Source organism: Musca vetustissima, unplaced genomic scaffold, assembly GCF_032173495.1.
Source record: "Musca vetustissima isolate MV318-11 ecotype Yass unplaced genomic scaffold, APGP_CSIRO_Mvet_v1 utg9870, whole genome shotgun sequence".
Classification (NCBI taxonomy): Eukaryota; Metazoa; Arthropoda; class Insecta; order Diptera; family Muscidae; genus Musca; species Musca vetustissima.
In genome coordinates this window covers 13,665-37,145 of record NW_026881807.1, presented here as the reverse complement: position 1 = coordinate 37,145, position 23,481 = coordinate 13,665, and the positions used below count along the sequence as shown (strand labels likewise).

General features: G+C 34.9%; 1 protein-coding gene across 1 annotated transcript; it reads left to right on the top strand.

The window, feature by feature from the left end:
* Positions 1-4,018: 4,018 nt before the first annotated feature.
* On the top strand, positions 4,019-21,889 carry LOC133327809 (A disintegrin and metalloproteinase with thrombospondin motifs 6-like; the record flags this gene model as incomplete). The annotated part of the gene is made up of 8 exons (XM_061536344.1): positions 4,019-4,229; positions 4,295-4,454; positions 12,566-12,688; positions 13,252-13,374; positions 16,920-17,057; positions 17,175-17,503; positions 21,568-21,666; positions 21,776-21,889. Coding segments are annotated over 8 exons (1,297 nt in total), but the record flags the coding sequence as incomplete, so codon positions are not given.
* Positions 21,890-23,481: the final 1,592 nt, after the last annotated feature.

Here is a 23,481-nt window from a genome sequence, read left to right as displayed (position 1 = left end):
TTTTTTGAATCGGACAAATATTGAGAGTTTGGTGCACCATTTACCAAAAATCGGACGAAACTATATATGAGAGCTATATCCAAATCTGAACCGATTTCCACAAAACTTCGTATACATCAATACGGACCTAATTCAGTACTCTGTAAAAAATTTTGTTTCGATCGGACAAATATTGGGTGTTTGGTGCACCATTTAGAAAAAATCGGAAGAAACTATATATGAGAGCTATATCTAAATCTCGACTGATTTCCACATAACTTCGTAACTTCGCTATATCTAAATCTGAACCGATTTTCCATTTTCCAATAGGGTTCGTCATTGGGCCAAATAAGTGAGCTATGCCAAATTTCATCTAAATCGGATCATAAATGCGATCGGTAATTTGTTCACAAGAAAACATGGACAGACGGACAACTCCGAAAGTGATTCTATGCATATTCTCTAAAGGAACCATGGATCTATCTCGATTCCTTTTGCCTGTTACAACCATATGCACAAAGACATAATACCCTGTAAATATCGAATATGCGGATCAATATACTTCATTCTCGAAAGAAAGGTTCTGGCTTATTATCTCCTCCGATGGTACAATGATTACAACAGATGGCTAAATCAAAACAAACCAAATAACTTACTTACTTAGCTGGCTTGTGACGGAACTTTCATTCCATAAGCCGAGCTTAAAAAAGATTTCCAGTCGCGTCGGTCTTTTGCGCAGTTTTTCCAGTTTGGAAGATCATATTTGGAAATGTTGTCCTCCACTTGATCTTTCCATCTTATTCGTGGCCTTCCCCTTCTGCGTAAACCATCAGGCGGTTCGCTTTTATATGCCTTTAGGGCTTGGACATCCATTCTCACAACATGACCTAGCCAACGTAATCGCTGCAGCTCAATACGTCTAACAATGCCGATGTCCGGGAATAGCTGGTACAGCTCATGGTTCATTCGATGTCGATATTCACCGTCAACGCAGATTAGAGAATTTTTCACTCAAACACTCCAAGAGCTGCCTCATCTGCTTGCGTAAGTACCCATGCTTTAGATCCATATAATAGCGTGGTTAGTATTAGCGTCTTGTAGAGTGTGCGTTTGGTCTGCCGAGATGTGGCCTTGCTTACTCAGACTACTCAGATTGGAGTTGCTTACTTAGACCATAGTACCATCTGTTGGCCAACACTATCCTTCTCCGAATTTCAAAACTGATGTCATAAGTTTTATTTATGGCGGTACCAAGGTATATACAATCTTTGACTGCCTCGAAGCTGTAGTTCTCAAGTTCCACAGTTGATCCGAGTCTACTGGACGTCTTGCGCATTGATACCATCGGATGTTAAAAAGGTCACATGACAAACTGTCACCTTGTCTGAATCCTCTTTCGGCATTAAAAGGCTCCGAGGGGTTCGTTCCGATTTTGATATTGTGCCAGCTAAAGTTATCCTACATAACCGAATTAATTTTGCAGGAATGCCAAACGCAGACATGGCTTTAAAAACCTCTGAACGGATAGGGCTATCGAATGCGGCTTTATAGTCGACGAATAGGTGGAATGTGTCGATGTGTTTATCGCAGGATTTTTCCAGGATTTGGCGCAGAGTGAAAATCTGGTCAATGATGGACTTGCCTGGTCTGAAGCCGCACTGGTATGGTCCAATAATGTCGTTGACAATTGGCTTCAGTCGTTCACACAGCACGCTGGATAGCACTTTATATACGATGGGAAGGAGACTTATTCCTCTATAGTTGGCATATATCGTCTTGTCTCCTTTTTTGATGCTGAGGTTCCAATTATTGGGCATTCTTTCCTCTAGCCAAACTGTACTAATCAGCTGGTGCATGCTCCTTACCAGCATCTGACCACCAGTCTTGAATAGTTCGGCTTGTAAACCGAATAACTATTTTAATATAAAATGAGGGTTATATGGGAGCGATTATTAATATTTTTTCGGTTGAAAAACGAATAATCAAAATATCGAAAATATCTAAGTACTAAATTACAGCCAATTCGGACAAAAAATACGTTCAAAACTCTCAAATATATATACTAACCAGTAAGGAAAGCAGTAAAGTCGGACGGGGCCGACTATATGATACCCTTCACCACTTTCGGTATATCCAACAGATGAAACCTAAAAGACGTCGAATTTTTAAAGGACCAGGGACAAAATTATGAAAATCAATTATAAGCGTATATATATATATATATATATAAGCTATATCAAAATCTAATCCGATTTGAACTAAACTTGCCACACGTTGTGTTATAGTAACTTCAGTACGTAGAGCAAATTGTTGCCTATTGGACTCACAATGGTAAAGCATTTAAAACCAACTTCTAGGTTATTCTAACTCCAGTACGTTGTGAAAAGTTTGTGTCAATTTTGTGTAAAATCGGACGACACCGTTTACATTAAATCGGACGAAAATATATATGGGAGCTATATCTAAATCTGAACCGATTTTCTCGAAACTTGGCAAACATCATTCTGGACCTAATTCAGTACTCTGTGCCAAATTTCATGCAAATCGAAAGATATAGAGGGACTTTGGTGCCCCATTTACCTTAAATCGGACGAAACTATATATGGGAGCTATATCTAAATCTGAACCGATTTTCTCGAAACTTAGCACATATCATTCTGGACCTCATTCAGTACTCTGTGCCAAATTTCATGCAAATCGAATGATATATAGGGACTTTGGTGCACCATTTACCTTAAATCGACCGTAAATCGGACAAAAATATATATGGGAGCTATATCTAAATCTGAACCGATTTTTCCCAATTTCAATAGGGTTCGTCCTTGGGCCAAAATCGACTCAGAAAGTGATTATATGCATATTCTCAAAAGGAACCATGGGTCTATCTCGATTCCCTTTGCCTGTTACAAACATATGCACAAAGACATAATACCACAGTGTGGTGAAGGGTATAATAATTTGTGTTACCATTACATGTGGCTACCAAAAAATGGTCCTACGAAATTGGATCTTAAATTTGTATACCCTCCATCATAATTTTATATTAAATTTGTCATTATGTTTGCAATACCTCGAAATATTCACTGGAGACCCCCATAAAGTATATATATTCTTAATCAGAATCCCCTCTAAAGTCCCTCTTTTAGATACCGATAACAATATTTAAGATAGAGCTTTGAAATTTAGCTCAGACGTTGTTCAGACGGTTCTCACACTTCTCTGTACTAAAAATAATTTCAGTTCCCAAAACGATCCATATTGACCCCGTTTTGGTATATACCCGTAAAACGCTAGCCTACCTATTAGGTAATCATCTTTTCCTCACCTCTTTTCCGGTATATTGAAGGTCCTATCATAATATGGGTTACGTAGGCGTATGGTGTGTATTATTATGCGTATGTTACCCATACGTGCAGTGAACAACGTAAAATAAATATACATAGTATTGAGATTTATTTCATTTACTTTAAATAATCGAAATGTGAAAAACTATCTTTCGATTCCTAAATAAGGTATTTAACAATCGTCTATTTCCACAAAAAATATCAAAAAATATAAATCTTTATTTCTATAAAGCAAAATATGTTGGATATTTTTGTGCCTTTTGGCTATTTACCGGAATTTGATAAATGTTTTTTTTCTCTCTCTTTCTCTCTCTCTCTCTCGCATGACTAGCATATTTGGTATTACATAATAATTGCCACCTTAATCACGTTAAGGCATATAATTATTTAAAATTTAATTTAAATTTGTTGCTGTATGGCAAAGCAACAACAAATTTGTAAACCACATCAGCTCAACTCATACACGACAAGCACCGATCAATTCTTTTGCACGAACATATGGTGTGATTTATGGGATGTTCATAGAAGTCGTTTATTTTAATTATATCGATTCGAAGAAATTCGCGTCATTTTGTAGTTGTTGTTCTTGTTTGAAGTTAACAACTCAATTTTGTGGTAGTGGCACATGGTTGGTCATCGATGTATTGATAAATTGTAATTTTATTAATGTTTCCCTCTCTCGCTCTCTTTTTCAGGCCTGCATTCGGACGAACTGAAATCTGGAGAATTAATAATACCACGTAAAGTCAACAGAAATGGTGAATTTGTATCGCACAATCTGCAACATCATCATGGCCAGCATTATAAACATAATCGTAAACGTCGCAGTATAGACGATACGCAATTGGAGCCAGAAGTTCACTATCATTTGGATATAGAAAATGAAACGCTGCATTTGGAATTGGAGTAAGGATGCCATGATATGTCATGGGGGACATTGAAGGAAGTAATTCGGTTTCTTGTATTTTCAGGCCACATAGTTATTTTATGACACCGCACCTGATAGTGGAAAGACATCGTCGTGATTTGCGTACCCGTAAACGTTTGCAAAAAAATACCAATTGCCATTATCATGGACGGATAAAGGATCAGCCAGATTCGAGGGTAGCTCTGTCAGCTTGTAATGGTTTGGTAAGTGGGAGTTGTTTATTACTACTTATATATATATATATATATATATAAAGATTCAAAGCCTTTTCCAAGGCTTGTTTTTAAAATAAATAAAACAAAAGGCTTGAATTCGAAAAAAAAATTGTTTCGAAGTCTATCACAAGGCATCGATTTTTTTAAAGAATCTCAAGAGGCCGGTTTTTTAAAATAACATTTTTAAAGACTATATTAAGGCGTAGATTTTTAAAGAATATTTTTCAAAGACTATCTTATGGCGCAATTTTTTAAAGAATATTTTTCAAAGACTATCTTAAGAATATTTTTATTAAAGAATATTTTTCAAATGCCTTAAGGCGTAGATTTTTCAAAGACGATCTTAAGGCGTAGATTTTTTTAAAGACTATCTTAAGGCGTAGATTTTTTAAAGACTATTTTTAGGCGCCAGTATAAGGCGTAGATTTTTTAAAGACTATTTGTAGGCGCCAGTATAAGGCGTAGATTTTTTTAAGACTAGTTTTAGGGGCCAGTAAAAGCGTAGATTTTTTAAAGACTATCATAAGGCGTAGATTTTTTAAAGACTATCTTAAGGCGTAGAATTTTTAAAGACTATCTTAAGGCGTAGATTTTTTAAAGACTATCATAAGGCGTAGATTTTTTAAAGACTATCTTAAGGCGTAGATTTTTTTAAAGACTATCTTAAGGCGTAGATTTTTTAAAGACTATCATAAGGCGTAGATTTTTTAAAGACTATCATAAGGCGTAGATTTTTTAAAGACTATCACAAGGCGTAGATTTTTTAAAGACTATCATAAGGCGTAGATTTTTTAAAGACTATCATAAGGCGTAGATTTTTTAAAGACTATCATAAGGCGTAGATTTTTTAAAGACTATCATAAGGCGTAGATTTTTAAAGACTATCATAAGGCGTAGATTTTTTAAAGACTATCATAAGGCGTAGATTTTTTAAAGACTATCATAAGGCGTAGATTTTTTAAAGACTATCATAAGGCGTAGATTTTTTAAAGACTATCATAAGGCGTAGATTTTTTAAAGACTATCATAAGGCGTAGATTTTTTAAAGACTATCATAAGGCGTAGATTTTTTAAAGACTATCATAAGGCGTAGATTTTTTAAAGACTATCATAAGGCGTAGATTTTTAAAGGCTATCATAAGGCGTAGATTTTTTAAAGACTATCATAAGGCGTAGATTTTTTAAAGACTATCATAAGGCGTAGATTTTTTAAAGACTATCATAAGGCGTAGATTTTTTAAAGACTATCATAAGGCGTAGATTTTTTAAAGACTATCAGAAGGCGTAGATTTTTTAAAGACTATCATAAGGCGTAGATTTTTTAAAGACTATCATAAGGCGTAGATTTTTTAAAGACTATCATAAGGCGTAGATTTTTTAAAGACTATCATAAGGCGTAGATTTTTTAAAGACTATCATAAGGCGTAGATTTTTTAAAGACTATCATAAGGCGTAGATTTTTTAAAGACTATCCATATAAGGGTACCCCCAATTTTCGGGATTTTGGGGTTCCTGAGTGCATTTTTCAACTGAATTCGCTGAAATTTGGTACATTGGGTTCTAATTGGTTACCAAATTTTTCCACTAATAATTATAAATATAGGTCCACTTTTTCTTTCTTATATAACTTTGCAACGTTTTGGAATTTTCAGATTTTAGGAAAAATCTCTATTTAAAATTTGCTGTAATTTGTATTTGGTTTACATAATTGTTTACATAGATCGGTTTGTAGAATTATCGGTATAGGTCCACTTTTTGGTATGTTCCCTATATTTTCATTCAAGTACCTGCCAATATACCTATTGTACAGGATATTTAAAGTTCGGCCCGCCGAACTTCCACTTTTTGGTATGTTCCCTATATTTTCATTGCAAGTACCTATCAGTATACCTATTGTGGAGGATATCCAAAGTTCGTCCCGGCCCAACTTAACGTTTTTTCACTCGTTTTTTTTTTAATTTTGAACAGAAGACCGTTGAACGCGGTCTTTAAAAATAAATTTATGAAATTTTTTCTACGGTCAACTATGTGTATAGGTGTTGAATAGGATTTGATATTTTGGAATATTTGGGAGGTAATTTATTGTGGGTATTAATTAAAAATTATTTTTTTAAACTCAGAAGGGAGAAAGACAGCAAACCTCTAAATTGATAACATTTTTTGATAATTTATAAAGGTTTGTTCCAATAAAAAAATAATGCCAATTTGTTAAATTAATTTGTAAAACTTTCATCAAGACATATCTAATCTCCGCTGACCCTCACCTTTTTCTCTCTCCTGTCGCATCGAGCCTTTCAACGATGTTGCAAATTAAATATTACAATGTGTAAACATTTGATAGCTTGCCACGGGCCATATAATGCCTCCGTTTCAATAGATAATTGCTTGTCCATGGTCTATAACAATAAACTTGTCGGTATGTCTACATGTCAGTCCTGCTTCTCAGTGTTTTTGTTGTTGTTAATGTTTTCTTTTTTTAGTCTTGGCTGCCTTGCCATGAAAAATCCATTATCCAGTAAATGTATGCATGAAAAGCGTGAGTGTTGAGTCTTCAACATACATACATATATGCATATGGACATGTGGGGATATGGCTGCTGCATGCCTTTATAATGTTTCCCGATTACACATTCACTCTGGTTGTTGTTGCTGTTATTCTTGTTGTTTATCTGTCCTTCTTGGCGGCTGTTGTTTCGTTTGGAGATTGGCATGGCGTGGTTATTGGAAAATAATGGCAAGGTACTGCATGCGGTTGATGTGGCGCCATATATTGCCAGCCAGTTAGCCAGTCTGTCAGCCAGCAAAACACATACATCCTTACATAGATATTGGGTAGACAGTACCAGGTAGTAGTACTACCTCAACATTTATGCCATTCATGTAGTCATTCACACCCCTGTATCTGCCCTCCGATTGATATCTACATTCGTCATTTATTTCAGTCGCCGATACAGACTTATGAAAGCGGTAAACGCCAGTTGTCGGTCGTTTCACTAATGTTTCTCACATTAACGGAAGCAGCGATTATTTGTCATTAGAGTCATAAACACATTTTATGACACCGCTTAACATTTTATATTTATATTTACATTGGTTTTTTTGTGTTGCTCTTAACGTTATTGGTATTAATTAGTTGACATATGATTTAGGTTAGCCTAGGTTAGGTTGAACAGAATCAAAGGGGACAGCGTAAAATGAATACGGAAAATATTGAAGAGATAAATTATATGCTCAAAGGGATTTTGAGCGAAATATATGTATGTATATATTAGATATAAATGAGTTAATTATAACCCCATTAGATGTTTGGTGCTCTCCCATAATTTGTTATGTCGAAAGCATTTTTGTATTATTTCTTTGTTATTTTGTTTTATTTTTTTTTTTTTTTTTTTGGTTTTACCTCCGGTATTTCCCCGGAATTTGTGTTTCATCTCATCAGTTGATTAATATGTTGAAAAATTAAATTTAATTGATATAATCAATTCACAGAAATTGCACATTAATTAGCAGACAATTATTGTTGGGAATAAGGCGCATGCTTGGAAATTTTTATTATCAATTAATTGAGTTACAGTCATATTTATACGCTGTTAACAACAATGTTGAAGCTTCCAGTGACGTATGGGTCTTAAATGCTCCATAGCTACAAACGTAAAATATATCATAAATATTGCAAGCTTTATTGAGAAGTATTTTGCCTTGGCTGAGCTGACGTGGGAATCAATAAAAAAAAAAGAATTGTTAAGTAAATTATTATATTAAGAAGATTTTTATTCCACTTGCCATTTCATGTCAATATTGTCTTATTCGGCCAGAGCTGAAACTAGAATTAAACAATTGAAACCAGTAAGGAAAGTAGTAAAGTCGGACGGGGCCGACTATATGATACCCTTCACCACTTTAACAGATGAATCCTAACAGACGTCGCATTTTTAAAGGACCAGTAAAATGAAATTGGATCAATAAACATGTCATTCTGCAACCGATACTATATTTTTCATTTGGCAGATATAGAATCTATATCTAAATATAAACCGATTTCAGGAAACTTAACACACAACATTCTATACCTAATTCATTACGCTGTGCCAAATTTCGTGCAAATCGAAAGGTATATAGGGACTTTGGTTGACCATTTACTGATCCGATTTTCAGGAAACTTAACACACAATTCATTACGATGTTCCAAATTTCGTGCAAATGGAGAGATATATAGGGACTTTGGTGGCCCATTTACATTAAATCGGATGAAAATATGTATGGGAGCTATATCTAAATCTGAACCGATTTTTCCCAATTTCAATAGGGTACATCCTTGGGCCAAACAAGTGACCTATGCCAAATTTCATCCAAATCGGATCATAAATGCGACCTGTACTTTGTTCACAAAAATACATGGACGGGCAGACGGACGGACGGACGGACATGCATAAATCGACTCAGAAAGTGATTCTATGCATATTCTCAAAAGGAACCATGTGTCTATCTCGTTTCCTTTTGCCTGTTACAAACATATGCACAAAGACATAATACCCTGTACCGCAGTGTGGTGAAGGGTATAAAAAGGGGGTTAAATAGGGACTACCCCAAAAGGGGGTGAATATCGATAATTTTTTGTAGGAAAATTTGTTACCATATACGACTACAAAATAGGAATTCGGTTGAAAAACGTGCTCAAGAACCTCAAAATACCGAAAATTGGGGGTACCCTTATTTGGGGGCCACCAGAAAAATTGGACCTATATTTATAATTTTTAGTGGAGATATTTGGCACCCAATAAGAACCAAATTTACCACATTTCAGCGTGTTCGGTTGAAAAACGCGCTCAAGAACCCCAAAATACCGACATTTGGGAGGTACCCTTATATGGGGGCTACCAGAAAAAATGGACCTATATGCATAATTTTGGAGAAATTGGGTACCCAATAGCAACTAAAAGTACTAAATTTCAGCGAATTCGGTTGAAAAACGCGCTCCTGAACCCCAAAATACGTAAAATTGGGGGCGTACCCTTATATGGGAGCTATGCCTAAACGTGGACCGATATATCCCATCTTCGAATTTGATCTGCCTGCAGACAAAAGACGACTCTGTGCAAAATTTTGGCGATCTATCTCAGTTCGTTTAGACGCTAGAGTGACGTTGGTTGACCATTTAAATTAAATCGGACGAAAATATATATGGGAGCTATATCTAAATCTGAACCGATTTTCAGGAAACTTAACACACATCTTTCTAGACCTAATTCATTACGATGTGCTAAATTTCGTGCAAATCGAGTGATATATAGGGACTTTGGTGCACCATATACATTAAATCGGATGAAAATATATATGAGAGCTATATCTGAATCTGAACCGATTTTTCCCAATTTCAATAGGGTTCGTCCTTGGGCCAAATAAGTGACCTATGCCAAGTTTCATCCAAATCGGACCATAAATTCGACCTGTACTTTGTTCACAAATATACATGGACGGACGGACGCACGGACGGACATGCGTAAATCGACTCAGAAAGTGATTCTATGCATATTCTCAAAAGGAACCATGTGTCTATCTCGTTTCCTTTTTGCCTGTTACAAACATATGCACAAAGACATAATACCCTGTACCACAGTGTGGTGAAGGGTATAAAAAGTGGTAAGTTCGGGCGGGCCGAACTTCGAATACCCTCCACCATAGGTATACTGACAGGTACTTGAAATAAAAATATAGGGAACATACCAAAAAGTCAACTTATATCAATCGTCAATTCTACAAACCGATTTATGTAAACCATAAGGTACACCAAATAAATATTTCAGCAATTTTTAATGGAGATTTTTACTAAAAACCTCCAAAAAGTGGTCCGACATGACAACACATGGTAGGGTGAAACATCCACGAAATGCTGAAATTTAGAGGACACAGCTATATGAGGATGAAAATTGAAAATTAAAATTGTTATTGCAGAAAAAAATTGTATGCGTACGTCCCTGGAGGCTGATTACATCGTTAGGGAATTACCGAACATTTGTAGCAATCATTATCTGAGGGGCTATGCCAGTTGAGGCCTGATATAGCTCAATTTCGAAAATAAAATTATGGCATCACGATACCTTCCTTTACGCTAAATATTCAAATACCGCCATAGAATTTTACTCTGATCAAGAATATATACATACTTTATTGGGTCCTACTTACTTAGCTGGCTTGTGGCAGAACTTTCGTTCTTTAAGCCGAGCTTAAAAAAGTTTTCCAGGCGCATCGGTATTCTGCGCAGTTTTTCCAATTTTCCGAGATTGTATTCTACTTGATCTTTCCATCGGATTCGTGGCCCTCCCCTTCTGCGTGAACCATCACTTGGCTCACTTTTATATGCCTTTTGAGCTGAGGCATCTTTAGCCATTCTTACAAGATAGCCTAGCCAACGTAGTCGCTGCAGCTCGATCCGTCTGACTATATTGATGTCACAGGTATTATCTTTTAGACTGTGAATTTGGTCTGGAGAGAGGTGACATTACTTTTGAGTTGCTTACTCAGTAGCATCTGTTGGCCAAAACTATTCTCCTCCGGAAAGCTGATGTTATTAGTTTTGTTTATGGCAATACCGAGTTATATAAAATTGTACCCTACCTCGAAGCTGTAGTTTTCAAGTTTCATAGTTGATCCGAGTCTACAGCACGTCTTGCGCGTTGATACCATCAGCCCGGTCTTTTCGCCATTTACTGCCAGTCCCACTTCGTTCAAAGGTGGCTGTTACCGCTCGCAATGTTCGACCCATTATGCCGATGTCGTCGGCGTAGGCGAGTAACATGTGATGTTTGGTGTACAGCAGGATGTTAAACAGGTCACACGACAGACTGTCATCTTGTCTGAATCCTCGTTTGGTATTGAAGGGCTCCGAGAGGTCCTTTCCGACCAGTTAAAATTATCCTGCACAGCCGTATTAATTTTGCTGGGATGCCAAACACATAGCTCTGAAGGGGTAAGGCTGTCGAATGCGGCTTTATAGTCGACGAGTACGTTGAATGTATCGGTGTGTTTTTTGTGGTTTTTTTCCAGTATCTGGCGCAGAGTGAAAATCTGATCAATGGTGGATTTGCCAGGACTGAAGCCGCATTGGTATGGTTCAATAATGTCATTGATCATTGGCTTCAGTTGTTCACACAGCACATTGGATAGCACTTTATATGCGATGAGAAGAAGGTTAATTCCTCTATATTTGTCACATATCGCCGTGTTTCCTTTTTTGTGCACGGTACACAGGATGCTAAGGTTCCAATCATTGCGCATGCATTCCTCTAGTCAAATTTTACAAATCAGGGTCGGAAATGATTATTTCGATGAGTTACAAACGGAGAAATCAAAATTACACGCGTTTCAAAGTGAAAACCTATGAAACCACTTTTTTCTCTACATTTACCGTTATAAAACTAATTTTCGAAGTGACCCAGAAAAACCAAAGGTATATTCATGGTCCAGGGACTCCAACTAAACGGAATTGGTACATTGGAACCCCTGAAAAAAAATTGTATTGTATCACAGTGTTATTATACCCTCCAAACTTAGGTGGAGGGTATAAAAAGGAATATTTATCCAAAATATATATAGAACAAGTTCGATTTGGCCGAACTTTTTTAAGCGAAGATTTTTTAAGCTCCAAGAACTTGTAGTGCCAAATAACTGTCAGATCACAAAAGTGGAGGCTATGTGAAGCCCTCGAAATATAGTGGAAATTTCTTGTGAAGATCTTTCGGTTGAAAAATCGATTTAGTATTCATTTTTATTTTATTCATGAATATATTTAAATTTATGGGGTCTTTAACCTTGGCCATTCCAAATTCTTTACTGACTTTAAACAAGTTGTCCTACCTTCATAGAACTTTTTTATTTTAATACAAACTTACATGGAAAACATCAAACCACAATAACTACCACGTTTGTGTCTTAAGTCTTTTAATTTTTAAGCTAATCATTATTTTTTTCATATTTAGTTGTCATATCTATTTTACAATTTTATTACAATATACGTACATACAACGCATAATATTAACATAAAATAATCATATTTATTTATTTTCATAATTTTTGCTCTTTTATCATCTCGATCTCCTCAGGTTGGTCACATAAAAACCAAAAATAATGAATATTACATTGAGCCATCAAAACTTCATGCCGCAGCCCACAACGTTAACGGACATCCGCATGTTGTATTTCAAAGATCATCTGTTAAGGAAAAGGTAATTACTGAAATTTGCATTTGCATGGAAGACGACGGTGAGCGGGCGATTGGGAGAGTGGCAAAGAGAGATAACAACGAACGACAACTGTTTTTAGGTGGGCTGGCTGTAACTATGAATGAACTAAAGCGAACAAAAGTAAAGCAAAAAAGACAAAGACAGACAGACATCGAAAATGTAAGCCAAATATTCACTGGTGGCATAGAAGGCAGGAAGACAACCAGTCGTATAATGTCCAAGTTGGCAGACATAGAGACAGACAGCCAGCCAGCCAACCATTTGGACAGACAAATAGATGCACTACTAAAACAGAATAAATGGACTACTAAATCCAGTTAAGAGACAAACCATATAAACATCTAGACAAATTACTGCAACAACAACCCACAATGAAATTGAATTTGCCCGAAAAAAAGTTGTCAATGCTGAACAAATTTAAATAAAAATTCTGACATTAATGCAAGGATATTTTTTTATTTCTCTTCGTTTTGTAGACCACAAAAAAACCACATCATCCGCACAAGCAACATCCTCATCACCAGGAACAAGAAAAAGAACACCAGTCATCACATAAATTGTTGCAAAATGGAACGAAACGTCAAAGGCGAACTTTAAGTAATTGTGGCACCAAGGAGCCAAGACGACGAATAGAAGCACGTCTCGTGGAATGGCAACCACAAGGCAAGGTGAGTGGGTGGATGGATGCAAAATGTTTGGGATTTTTTAAATGACAATTTGTAGGTTGTTTTTATTTTTTAATGTCATTGTGTTTTCTGGATTGTAATTTAAGATCATTTGTAGACGGAATGGCTGAGAAGCAATAGAGAATAGTATTTCCGCTCATGGAAGGCTGATAATTCTTCTTTTAAAAATATTAATGAGGTTGGAAATGGGAAACATATTTTTCAAGGACTTTTCCAAGTCCATGTTTTGCTATTGTCCCTTTTAATGGTACCTGTACAATGTACGGTATTTTAAGGATGTCATACACGTTTTTCAATCGAATTTGCTCTAATTTTATAGTTTAGTTTTACGCCATATATTTCTATAAGGAAAATATATAGCTTTGAGGAAAATCTGGATAATGCGAATGCAATTTAAAATATATTGTCCCCATGACGACCAGAACGATATACGTGAATGTTTCAAATATATTTTTTTAAAGACCCATCAAGACTAAAGGCTTGGATTTTTTTAAATATAATTTTTCAAGAATCATCTATATTAGCATTTAAAAATATATTCTTCAGGACTATCAGGACCATAAATATCTTTTCATCTAAAGCATCAACAGGATTTTTGTATGAGTGTGAACAATAAGCGTTCATTTTAATATATATTTTCTCAAGGACTATCAGATCTATAAATATATTTATATCTACAGGATCGGCAGAATTTTTTATACATGTAGACTATAACCGTCCATAGTCCTTATAGTCCTAACGGCCCAAGGGTGGACTATAAGCTGTTCAAATGTATTTTCTCAAGGACCGTCAGGATTTAAAAAGAAAATATTTTTCATATTTTTATAAATATGTTACCTAAGGACCATCAGGACTATATGCGTGGACATTTTCAAAATAGTTTCTCAAGGACGATCAGAACTATAAGCATGGAAGTTTTTAAAAAGATTTTCTCAAGGACCATCAGGGTTATAAGTGTGGATTTTTTAAATATAATTTTTAAATACCATCAGAACTAAACTCTTTTATATATATTTCTACAAGGACCATCAGGACCATAAGCGTAGACCTTTTAAATAAATTTTCTCAGAGACCAGAGACTATAAGCGTGAATTTTTAAATATATTTTCAGGAGGATAATTGTAAAATTTTTAAATATATTTTCTGAAGAACCATTAGTACTATAATTACCATCAGGACGATAAGCGCATTACTATAAATATATTTATATCTACAGGATCAGCAGGATTTTTTTATAAATGTGGACTATAAGCGTCCATAGTCCTTATAGTCTTGACGGCCCAAGGGTAGACTATAAGCTGTACAAATGTATTTTTCCAAGGACCGTCAGGATTTAAAAAGAAAATACTTTTTTGCATATTTTTATAAATATGTTTCCTAAGGACCATCAGGTCTATATGCGTGGATATTTTCAAAATATCAAATCAGTACTATAAGCATTGAGTTTTTAAAAAGATTTTCTCAGGGACCATCAGTGTTATATGTGTGGATTTTTTTAAATATAATTTTTAAAGACCATCAGAACTAAACTCGTTTATATATATTTCTCCAATGACCATCAGGACTATAAGCGCGGACCTTTTAAATAAATTTTCTCATTGACCATCATGATTATAAGCATGAAGTTTTAAATATATATTCATGAGAATAATTGTAATTTTTTTAAATAAATTTTCTGAAGAACCATTAGGACTATAAATACCAACAGGACGATAGGCGTAGATTTTTTAAATAATATTTTTCAAGAACTATCAGAACCATAAGCGTAGATTTTTTAAATATATTTTCTTAAGGACCATAAGGACGATAAGCGTAGATTTTTTTAAAAATGTTTTATCAGGCCTTGGTTTTTTAAATAAATATAGCAGAGCAAATATTTTGAAAATATTTTCTCAGTGGAGTGGATTTTTACGATTTTTTAAATATATATTTTTTTCATGGTCTTGATAATCTTGATAACCTTGGAGCGTCCATTTATGAATATATTGGCAGAGATACAAGCGATTTTAAGAATATTGTTCCAAGAACTATAAGAATATTTTTGTAAATAAACATTTTCGACGGACTTTAGACTTTCGTTATTTTAAGAATATTTATGGAAGGATTTAGCCCTGGATTTTTTAAGAATCTTTTTCAAAGGGCTACCAGATATTTAATATTGTACGATTTTTAGACATGATTATACCCTTCACCACACTGTGGTACTGAGTATTATGTATTTGTGGATATGTTTGTAACAGGCAAAAGGAAACGAGATAGACACATGGTTCCTTTTGAGAATATGAATAGAATCACTTTCTACGTCGATTTATGCATGTCCGTCCGTCTGTCCATGTTAAATAGTAAACAAAGGTCGCATTTTTGATTCGAATTGGATGAAATGTGGCACAGCTCATTTATTTGGGAAAATTGGTTCAGATTTAGATATAGCTTCCATATATAATTACGTCCGATTTAAGGTAAATGTGCACCAAAGTACCTATATATCTTTCGATTTGCCCGAAATTTGGCTTAGCGTACTAAATTAAGTCTACAGTGATGTGTGTTAACTTTTGTGAAAATCATTGCAGATTTAGATATAGTTCCCATATATATTTTCGTCCGATTTTAGGTAAATAGTGCACCAAAGTCCCCGTATATACTTCGATTTGCACGAAATTTTGCATAGCGTACCGAATAAGGTCTAAATGTGTGTTAAATTTCGTGAATATGGTTTCATATTTACATATAGCTCCCATATATATTTTGGTCCGATTTAAGGTAAATGGTGCACCAACGTACCTATATATCTTTCGATTTCCACGAAATTTGGCATAGCGTACTTAATTTAGTCTAGAGTGATGTGTGTACACATATTTTCGTCCGATTTGATGTAAATGGTACCCCCAAAGTTACTATATATCTTTCGATTTGTAATGAATTGAGTCTAGAATGATGAGTGGTAAGTTTTGGGAAAATCGGTTAAGGTTTCGATATAGCTCCCATATATATTTTCTTCCGATATTAGACTCAATTCAGTTCGCTATGCCAAATTTCGTGTAAATCGAAGGATATGTTGGTACTTTGGTGCACCAAATAATCAATGGGTGTCTAATTAATCCGACTTTACTACATTCCTTACTGGCTTCTAAGAACTATCTGATCTATAAGCACTAATATTTGTCCATGGACTAAAACATTTTGAATTTAATTTTAAACCTTAAATATGTATTTTTTTAATTAGTGAATATTTTTTATAAAATTTAATTTTAGCAGTTTAGAGAGTTTAGAACGAGATACAACAATAAAATAATTTTTCAATAATTGGATTCTATGATTAGGCTATCAGATATATAAGTTTGAATCATACAAAAATTCAGGTCTACAAGCGTGAATTTTTAAAAATTTTTCTTTAAGTACTAGAAGATCTTTTGATGTGGATTTTTTAAAAATATTTATCATAGGACTTCCAGATCCATACAGCTTTATTTTTATCCGTAAATTTTAACATTTTTTTAACATTTAATTTCCATCTTCCTCTGTTACAGTTAAAAATACAAGGTGGACGTAAAATAAGACGTCTACATCATCAACAGCCACATTTCAAATATGAGACAACCACGGCGGATGTAAAACATCAGGAATACCATAAACATCAAATAAAAAATCATCAACAACAGCATTCAGCATTTAACAACCGAAATGGCAGCAGCAACAACAACAACAGCCGCAACAATTATATATCAAACCAACGCAATTCTGGCCCAGTAACACCATCCGCAATTAACTTGGCACCTCAACAGCAACATCACCACACAACACAACAACATCAATCCCAGCAACACCATCAACAACAACAACACTCACAACGACGCATGAAACGTTCAATTAGCAGCCCACGTCATGTTGAAACTCTAATTGTTGCCGATTCGACAATGGTTAACTTTCATAATGAGGTAGAGACGTATCTTTTGACCATCATGAATATGGTCTCAGCCCTGTACAAAGATCCCAGTATTGGTAATGCCATTGAAATTGTGGTGGTGAAAATAATCCTGCTCGAAGAGGATGAAGCACATCCAGATTTGAATTTAACACAGAATGCTCAACAGAATTTGGATATGTTCTGTAGGTGAGTAGTTTTTCTACTACTACTAATATAAGGTGGTAGTGGAGACAACAACAACAACAAAATGTGAATACGTTTATACGATTTTGCATATTTCATTTACATACAATTCAATTCACAGTGTTTAGAATCAGCACTGTGGGGAGGAGATATATTATCGACAGGTTTTCAGAGTCTAATCGAGCTATTAGCTATTAGCTATTTTTTTAAGAATACTTCTTAATGTCCCTTTAGAGCAATTAGCATGGACTTTTAAATGTATTATTCAGATTATTTATAGGGACTATTAAAAGCGTGATTTAATAAGAATATTTTTCCATAAATATCGCAGCCTAAGGTGGATTTTTATACCCATTATCATATCTCGACGTGTCGATCTAGAGTGGTGTGTCCGTCCGTCTGTTCATTATAATTTATTAACATGATAGGGGCCACAGTTATAGACCAATTTTCACGAAACTTTGCATGTAGGATGTGTTCTGGCCAATGAAGGACCATATTGTTTTTGGTAATGATCCGTTAATATTTAGCGGAGAAAATGGACAAAAAACTTTATTTTGGTCTGTAGAAAACCGTATAAAGTGTTTCTAGTCCTTTTGTGAAAAATTACAAAATGTTGTATTCTGAAGGACATAGATATGCTATCAACTTCTTGATAATTGATACCAATTATATTGTTGTATCTACTCGGATGTCTCAGTTGTCTAGGTGTTATGATATTGCTTAGTATTAATATTACCCCACTAGAGGGCGGAAATGTCGCGCTTTGAAATTTTACATGAAGTCCCGGTTATGATCAAGGCCGATGCTAAGATGATATTTAGACGGTGCAATGAACCGAAAACTTTTTTTTTGTCAAATTTACTAGTGGCTCTAGATGCTATTATTGTATGCAGAACGTCAGATATTTTATACGGTGAAGTGGATCTGCCTTAATACTTAGAACGGCTGTTTCGATGAATATTAACCAAAACCTAAAGTGACCAAATTTTATCGCAAATTATTGCCAGGCTCAGAATATATAACTGCATACAGTTAGATTTTCGTGTAGTTGTGTAGGGTATCAAGTGGTCGGTCACTTCCGAATATATTGCTCCTCTCGCTGGTTTTTAATTAGGTTGGGCGAAAAGAAATCCATTATTATACCCTTCATCACACTGTGGTACAGGGTATTATATCCTGGTGCATATGTTTGTAACAGGAAAAAATAATTGAGATAGACCCATGGTTCCTTTTGAGAATATGCATAGAATCATAGTCTAGGGTGGCACAGCTCATTTGTTTGGCCCAAGGACGAACCCCATCCTTTGACTTGCACGAAATTTGTCACAACGTAATGAATAAGGCCTAGAATGATGTCTGCTAAGTTTCGTGAAAATCGGTTCAGATTTAGATATAGCTCCCATATATATTTTCATCCAATTTAAGGTAAATGGTACACCAAAGATCCTATATATCTTTCGATTTGCACGAAATTTGGCATAGCGTACTGAATTGTATCTATAATAATGTTTGCTAAGTTTCAAGAAAATCGGTTCAGATTTAGATATAGCTCCCATATATAGTTTCTGCCGATTTTGGGTAATTGGTGCACCAAATTCCCTACATATCTTTCGATTTGCACGAATTTTGGTATAGGGTACTGAATTAAGTCTACAATGATGTTGCCAAGCTTCGTGAAAAGATCCATAGCTAGGCCGATTGACACAACGTACTGATGTAATATAAATTAGTCTCTGGCAAGTTTCCCTGACATCGGTTCAGATATAGATATATAACAAAAACGCGTCGTCTGTTAGGATACATATGTGGAATATACCCAAAGTGGTGAAGGGTATCATATAGTCGGCCTAGTCCGACTATACTACTTTCTTTACTGGTTTTTATATGAACTGTAGGGCTTTATTTAACATGCTTCAAAATGTCAGATTTGGGCCAAATATGCACCGTTTTGATTTGTTGCCATTTTAAAGGTAACTTCATAATGCCTTCTATGAGTCTAGTACGGTCCAGTTTTTGACAGTAGAGATCAGAATCTAGCGTTTGTCCATATGGAAGCAACTCATAATAAGTAATCCCCTTCCAGTCCCACCAAATGGATAGCAGAACCGTCCTGGCCGTTAGTTCTGGTTTGGCCACCGTTTGAGGTGCTTCATCGCTCTTTGGCCACGATCGTTTTCGCACAGGGTATGTAATCCATTTCTAATCTCCAGTCATCATCCGTTGATATAATTCGAATCTACACTGATTAAAGAATGTCTCTACAAAATTTCAAGTGTAAATCTCAAGATCTCTTGAAGAAATATCCGATTAATTGTGTCCGCATCAAGTGACGGCTGAAGGGCTTCTCAAACTTTAAACGCGTTTTTCTCTAAACATTTTTTTGCGAATGGCGGGCACGATAACTCAAAAACTAATAATCCAATCAGTTCCAAATTTTACAATGTTTCTCTGGGAGTGTATAGCTCTCGTATGAACTAGGATAAAACCAATCGGTGAAGATCTTCCTTATTTTTTAACTTGGTTTTTTTGTAAAAAATCGTCGATTTTCCAAAAATATTTTTTCAAAGGTCCACCATTTTGTTAATTTTAGAGCGAAGTCAATAATCCTAGTTCATACGAGAGCCAGACATGTACTCTTTCTAACACCGTTGGAATTTTCGGATTCCGATGTTCCAGTGAGGAGTTATCATGCCCGCCATCAAAAATAAGGACTTTTCTATAATTACAAAAAACAACAACAAAACAATAACAAAATTTTTTTGTAAATTATGTTTCTTCTCTTTTAAATCTTCAATTATATATGTGCAAAGTTACAAACCTTAACAAGCATTGGTATTGATTTACCAGCCCATTGAAAATCTTGAAAAATTAAAATTGAGAATGGGGGGGGGGGTTCCCTTAATAAATGGGGTCTATGTCATTCCGTTTTGGCCGAGGCTTCGCAGGTGGAAATTCGATACATCTTATTTTTCCGTTAATTGATGTGGATCCCAAACATCGAGCTTCTTTTTGAATACAGCTTTGTCTAAATTGTGTAAAACAGTTTTGTGGTCGATTTTTAGCAACTGTGCGATGTTACGACTGGTAACATGCCGTTCAAATTTGATCCGATTTTATCGACGTTCATAATGGATTTCTTTTTTCCCCAACCTAATATAACAGGCTGTGCAAAATTTGCTTCAAATAGGACATTCCATTCGCCTGATATTCCAATAAAATAATATCAATCTGGGCCAATGTGTCGAGGCAGACCCCCATTTAACCGTATTTGAAGACTGCAGGCTTTTTTCATTTTTGAATTCGGCTAGTTGATATTTTAAAAATATTAACATCTGCCTAGGTTTTGGTATAGTCGGATTTTCCCATCGATGTGGCTGTAATTTGACATTATTGATTTTTGGAGGATGGATTTCTGCCAAACCATTTCGACATAGGTCATCGTTTTTCTGTACTCCATTTAATGGTACCACCCCATTTTCGTTATTTGGTTATTTTTAAAATAATATTTTCCTTAGTCTGAACTCAATCCACTGTATCCTATTTTCATTCATTTATTTATAGCCATGTCATGTCAGACAGGCATCATCTGTGTTTAGACATCGGTAAATTGTACGTTTCCTCACATCAAGTGAGGAACAATTTAGTTTTTTGCGTACAATTTAGTACAATTTAGTTTTTTTTGCATTTGTTCGTTTGTATGACATTTGTATATCCGCGTACCTTTTTTGTTGTTGCTGTCCATACGCCTGCGCGTACATTTTAGGCGCCAGCAACTTAACGCGTCATTTCAATGCCTTTCAAGTTTGGCTGCGTGATACTGTCAAAATAAGATAAGATAATTTAATGTCTAGACATATGGATTTGTGTTCTTGTTTGGTACTCTTATTAGGTTTTGGGACAAAACTCCTCAGGAAGTCATTTGTTGGGATTCAATGGAATGGAAAAATAAATAAATGATTGAATTCTATACAAACTAGCGGCAGCTAAAATAATCTTGAAATGTGTCATTTTGTTAAAAGCATGAGTAATACAATTTTTTTATTTGATTTTGTTTTCTTCCCTAGTTGGCAACACAAATTAAATAGCGGCAATGAATTGGATCCACATCACCATGATGTAGCCGTTTTGATAACCCGTAAAAATATATGCGGTAATAATTGCATGTAAGTAGCTATTAGTTATAACAACATTTTTAGTAATTCAAATTGGGATTTGAATTCATTAATACGTTTTTAATTGATGCATGTGTGTTATTTTTAATTTTACCAACAGGACCCTGGGTCTAGCCAATGTTGGCGGAATGTGTAAACCTAAACAGTCTTGTAGTGTTAATGAAGACAATGGCATAATGCTTTCACATACCATAGCCCATGAGTTGGGTCATAAGTGAGTATAAATATTTTTTAATTGTTATAAGATAATCTAGATTTTTAAGATTTTTTTAACACTAGAAAGACTGGAAATTTGTATATACCTATATTGCCTAAAATAGGTCAAAATTACCTCATTCTGAAAGAACTTTTATTGTGTAAGGAAATTTTTTTTCTTCGGGTTTCCCTTTTTGAAAAATAAGTGCAGACAAAATTTTCAAAACAGAGTAAGTGTTTACTCTAAGAGTGAAATTGACTGGAAATATAAAAGTTATTTTTTCCAATTTGTGTGTTTGTTTGTGTTTCAAGAGTAGCAAACGGTTTTCGATGTTGTTGTACTGATCTGGTCATAGTAGTTTGGTTATTTAATATTTTGCAAGAGGTCAAAATGACTGATTTTGGGCAATGTAGATATAGCACATGTTTATACCGGGAATCAAAGAGGGGGAAGCAGCTACTATGAGTAATAAACGTAGTTGTATGTGGTACAAAAAGTCACCAAATTTTAAAAAGCTGTGTCATAATATACACAATTGTTTTTGTACTTGAAATTGAAAAAGATCAAAATGAACGCCTTCGGCAATCTAGTGTTAAGGATTGTGTTTTAAGAATGTTTTTGGAAAGAACTAAGAGTGATTTTTTTGAAGCTTAATTTCCTAGAAATAAAATTTTTTCATGTCACTAACAAGGCGTGGATTTTTAAAATTTAAAAAAATCCTGTATCTAACAAGGAGTGGGTTTTTAAAATTTTTTTCCTGTCGGCGTGGATTTTTAAAATATTGTCTCTATTCTATTCCTAAAACCTCAAATCTCTAAAACGTAGACCGATATTGATTACGCATGGTAGGGTAAAACATTTATATAAAATCCTCAAAATACTGCAATTTGGAGAGAAAGGTTATATAAGGCTATACCTAAAGCGGGGCCAATATTGATTACATCGTGTAGGAATTAGGGAAAATTTGGGTTTAACATTATATAAGGGGGTAGTCCTATTATTTCAGATGTGTATCTCAATACCATTTCATTCTCGAAGCGGGCGTTCTAGTTTTTTGTATCTCGATATCCTCCGAAAGTAAAATAATTACAACTGATGGATAAATCGGTCAAATCGTCTTAGAATTCCATACGTTGTAGGGTATAAACTGACAATTTCGAGTACAAAATATCTCCCATATTATAATAAAATACGGGGACAACTCCAAAACGTGGAACAAGTCAGCTAACCATTTTAATATAAAAATTGTAAGGAATGTAGTAAAGTCAGACTAGGCCGACTATATAATACACCAATTTCAAAAAAAAAAAAAAAAAAAAAAAAATACGCTATAAAGTCATTCTAGTCACAATTTTATGAATTTTGATGCGTTGTGCAAAATTTCGTGTCAATCAGACAAACATTAGGAGTTTGATGCACCCTTTACATGAAATCAGACGAAAATATATGTGGTAGTTGTATCAAAATCTGAACCGATTACAACGAGACATGTCAGAGATTAATTTTTATTAACTTCTGTATATTGTACGGAATTGTGTGTCAATCGGCCTAGCCTTGATTATTAAGTGCACCATTTACTTAAAATCGGACGAAAATATATATATGGAAGC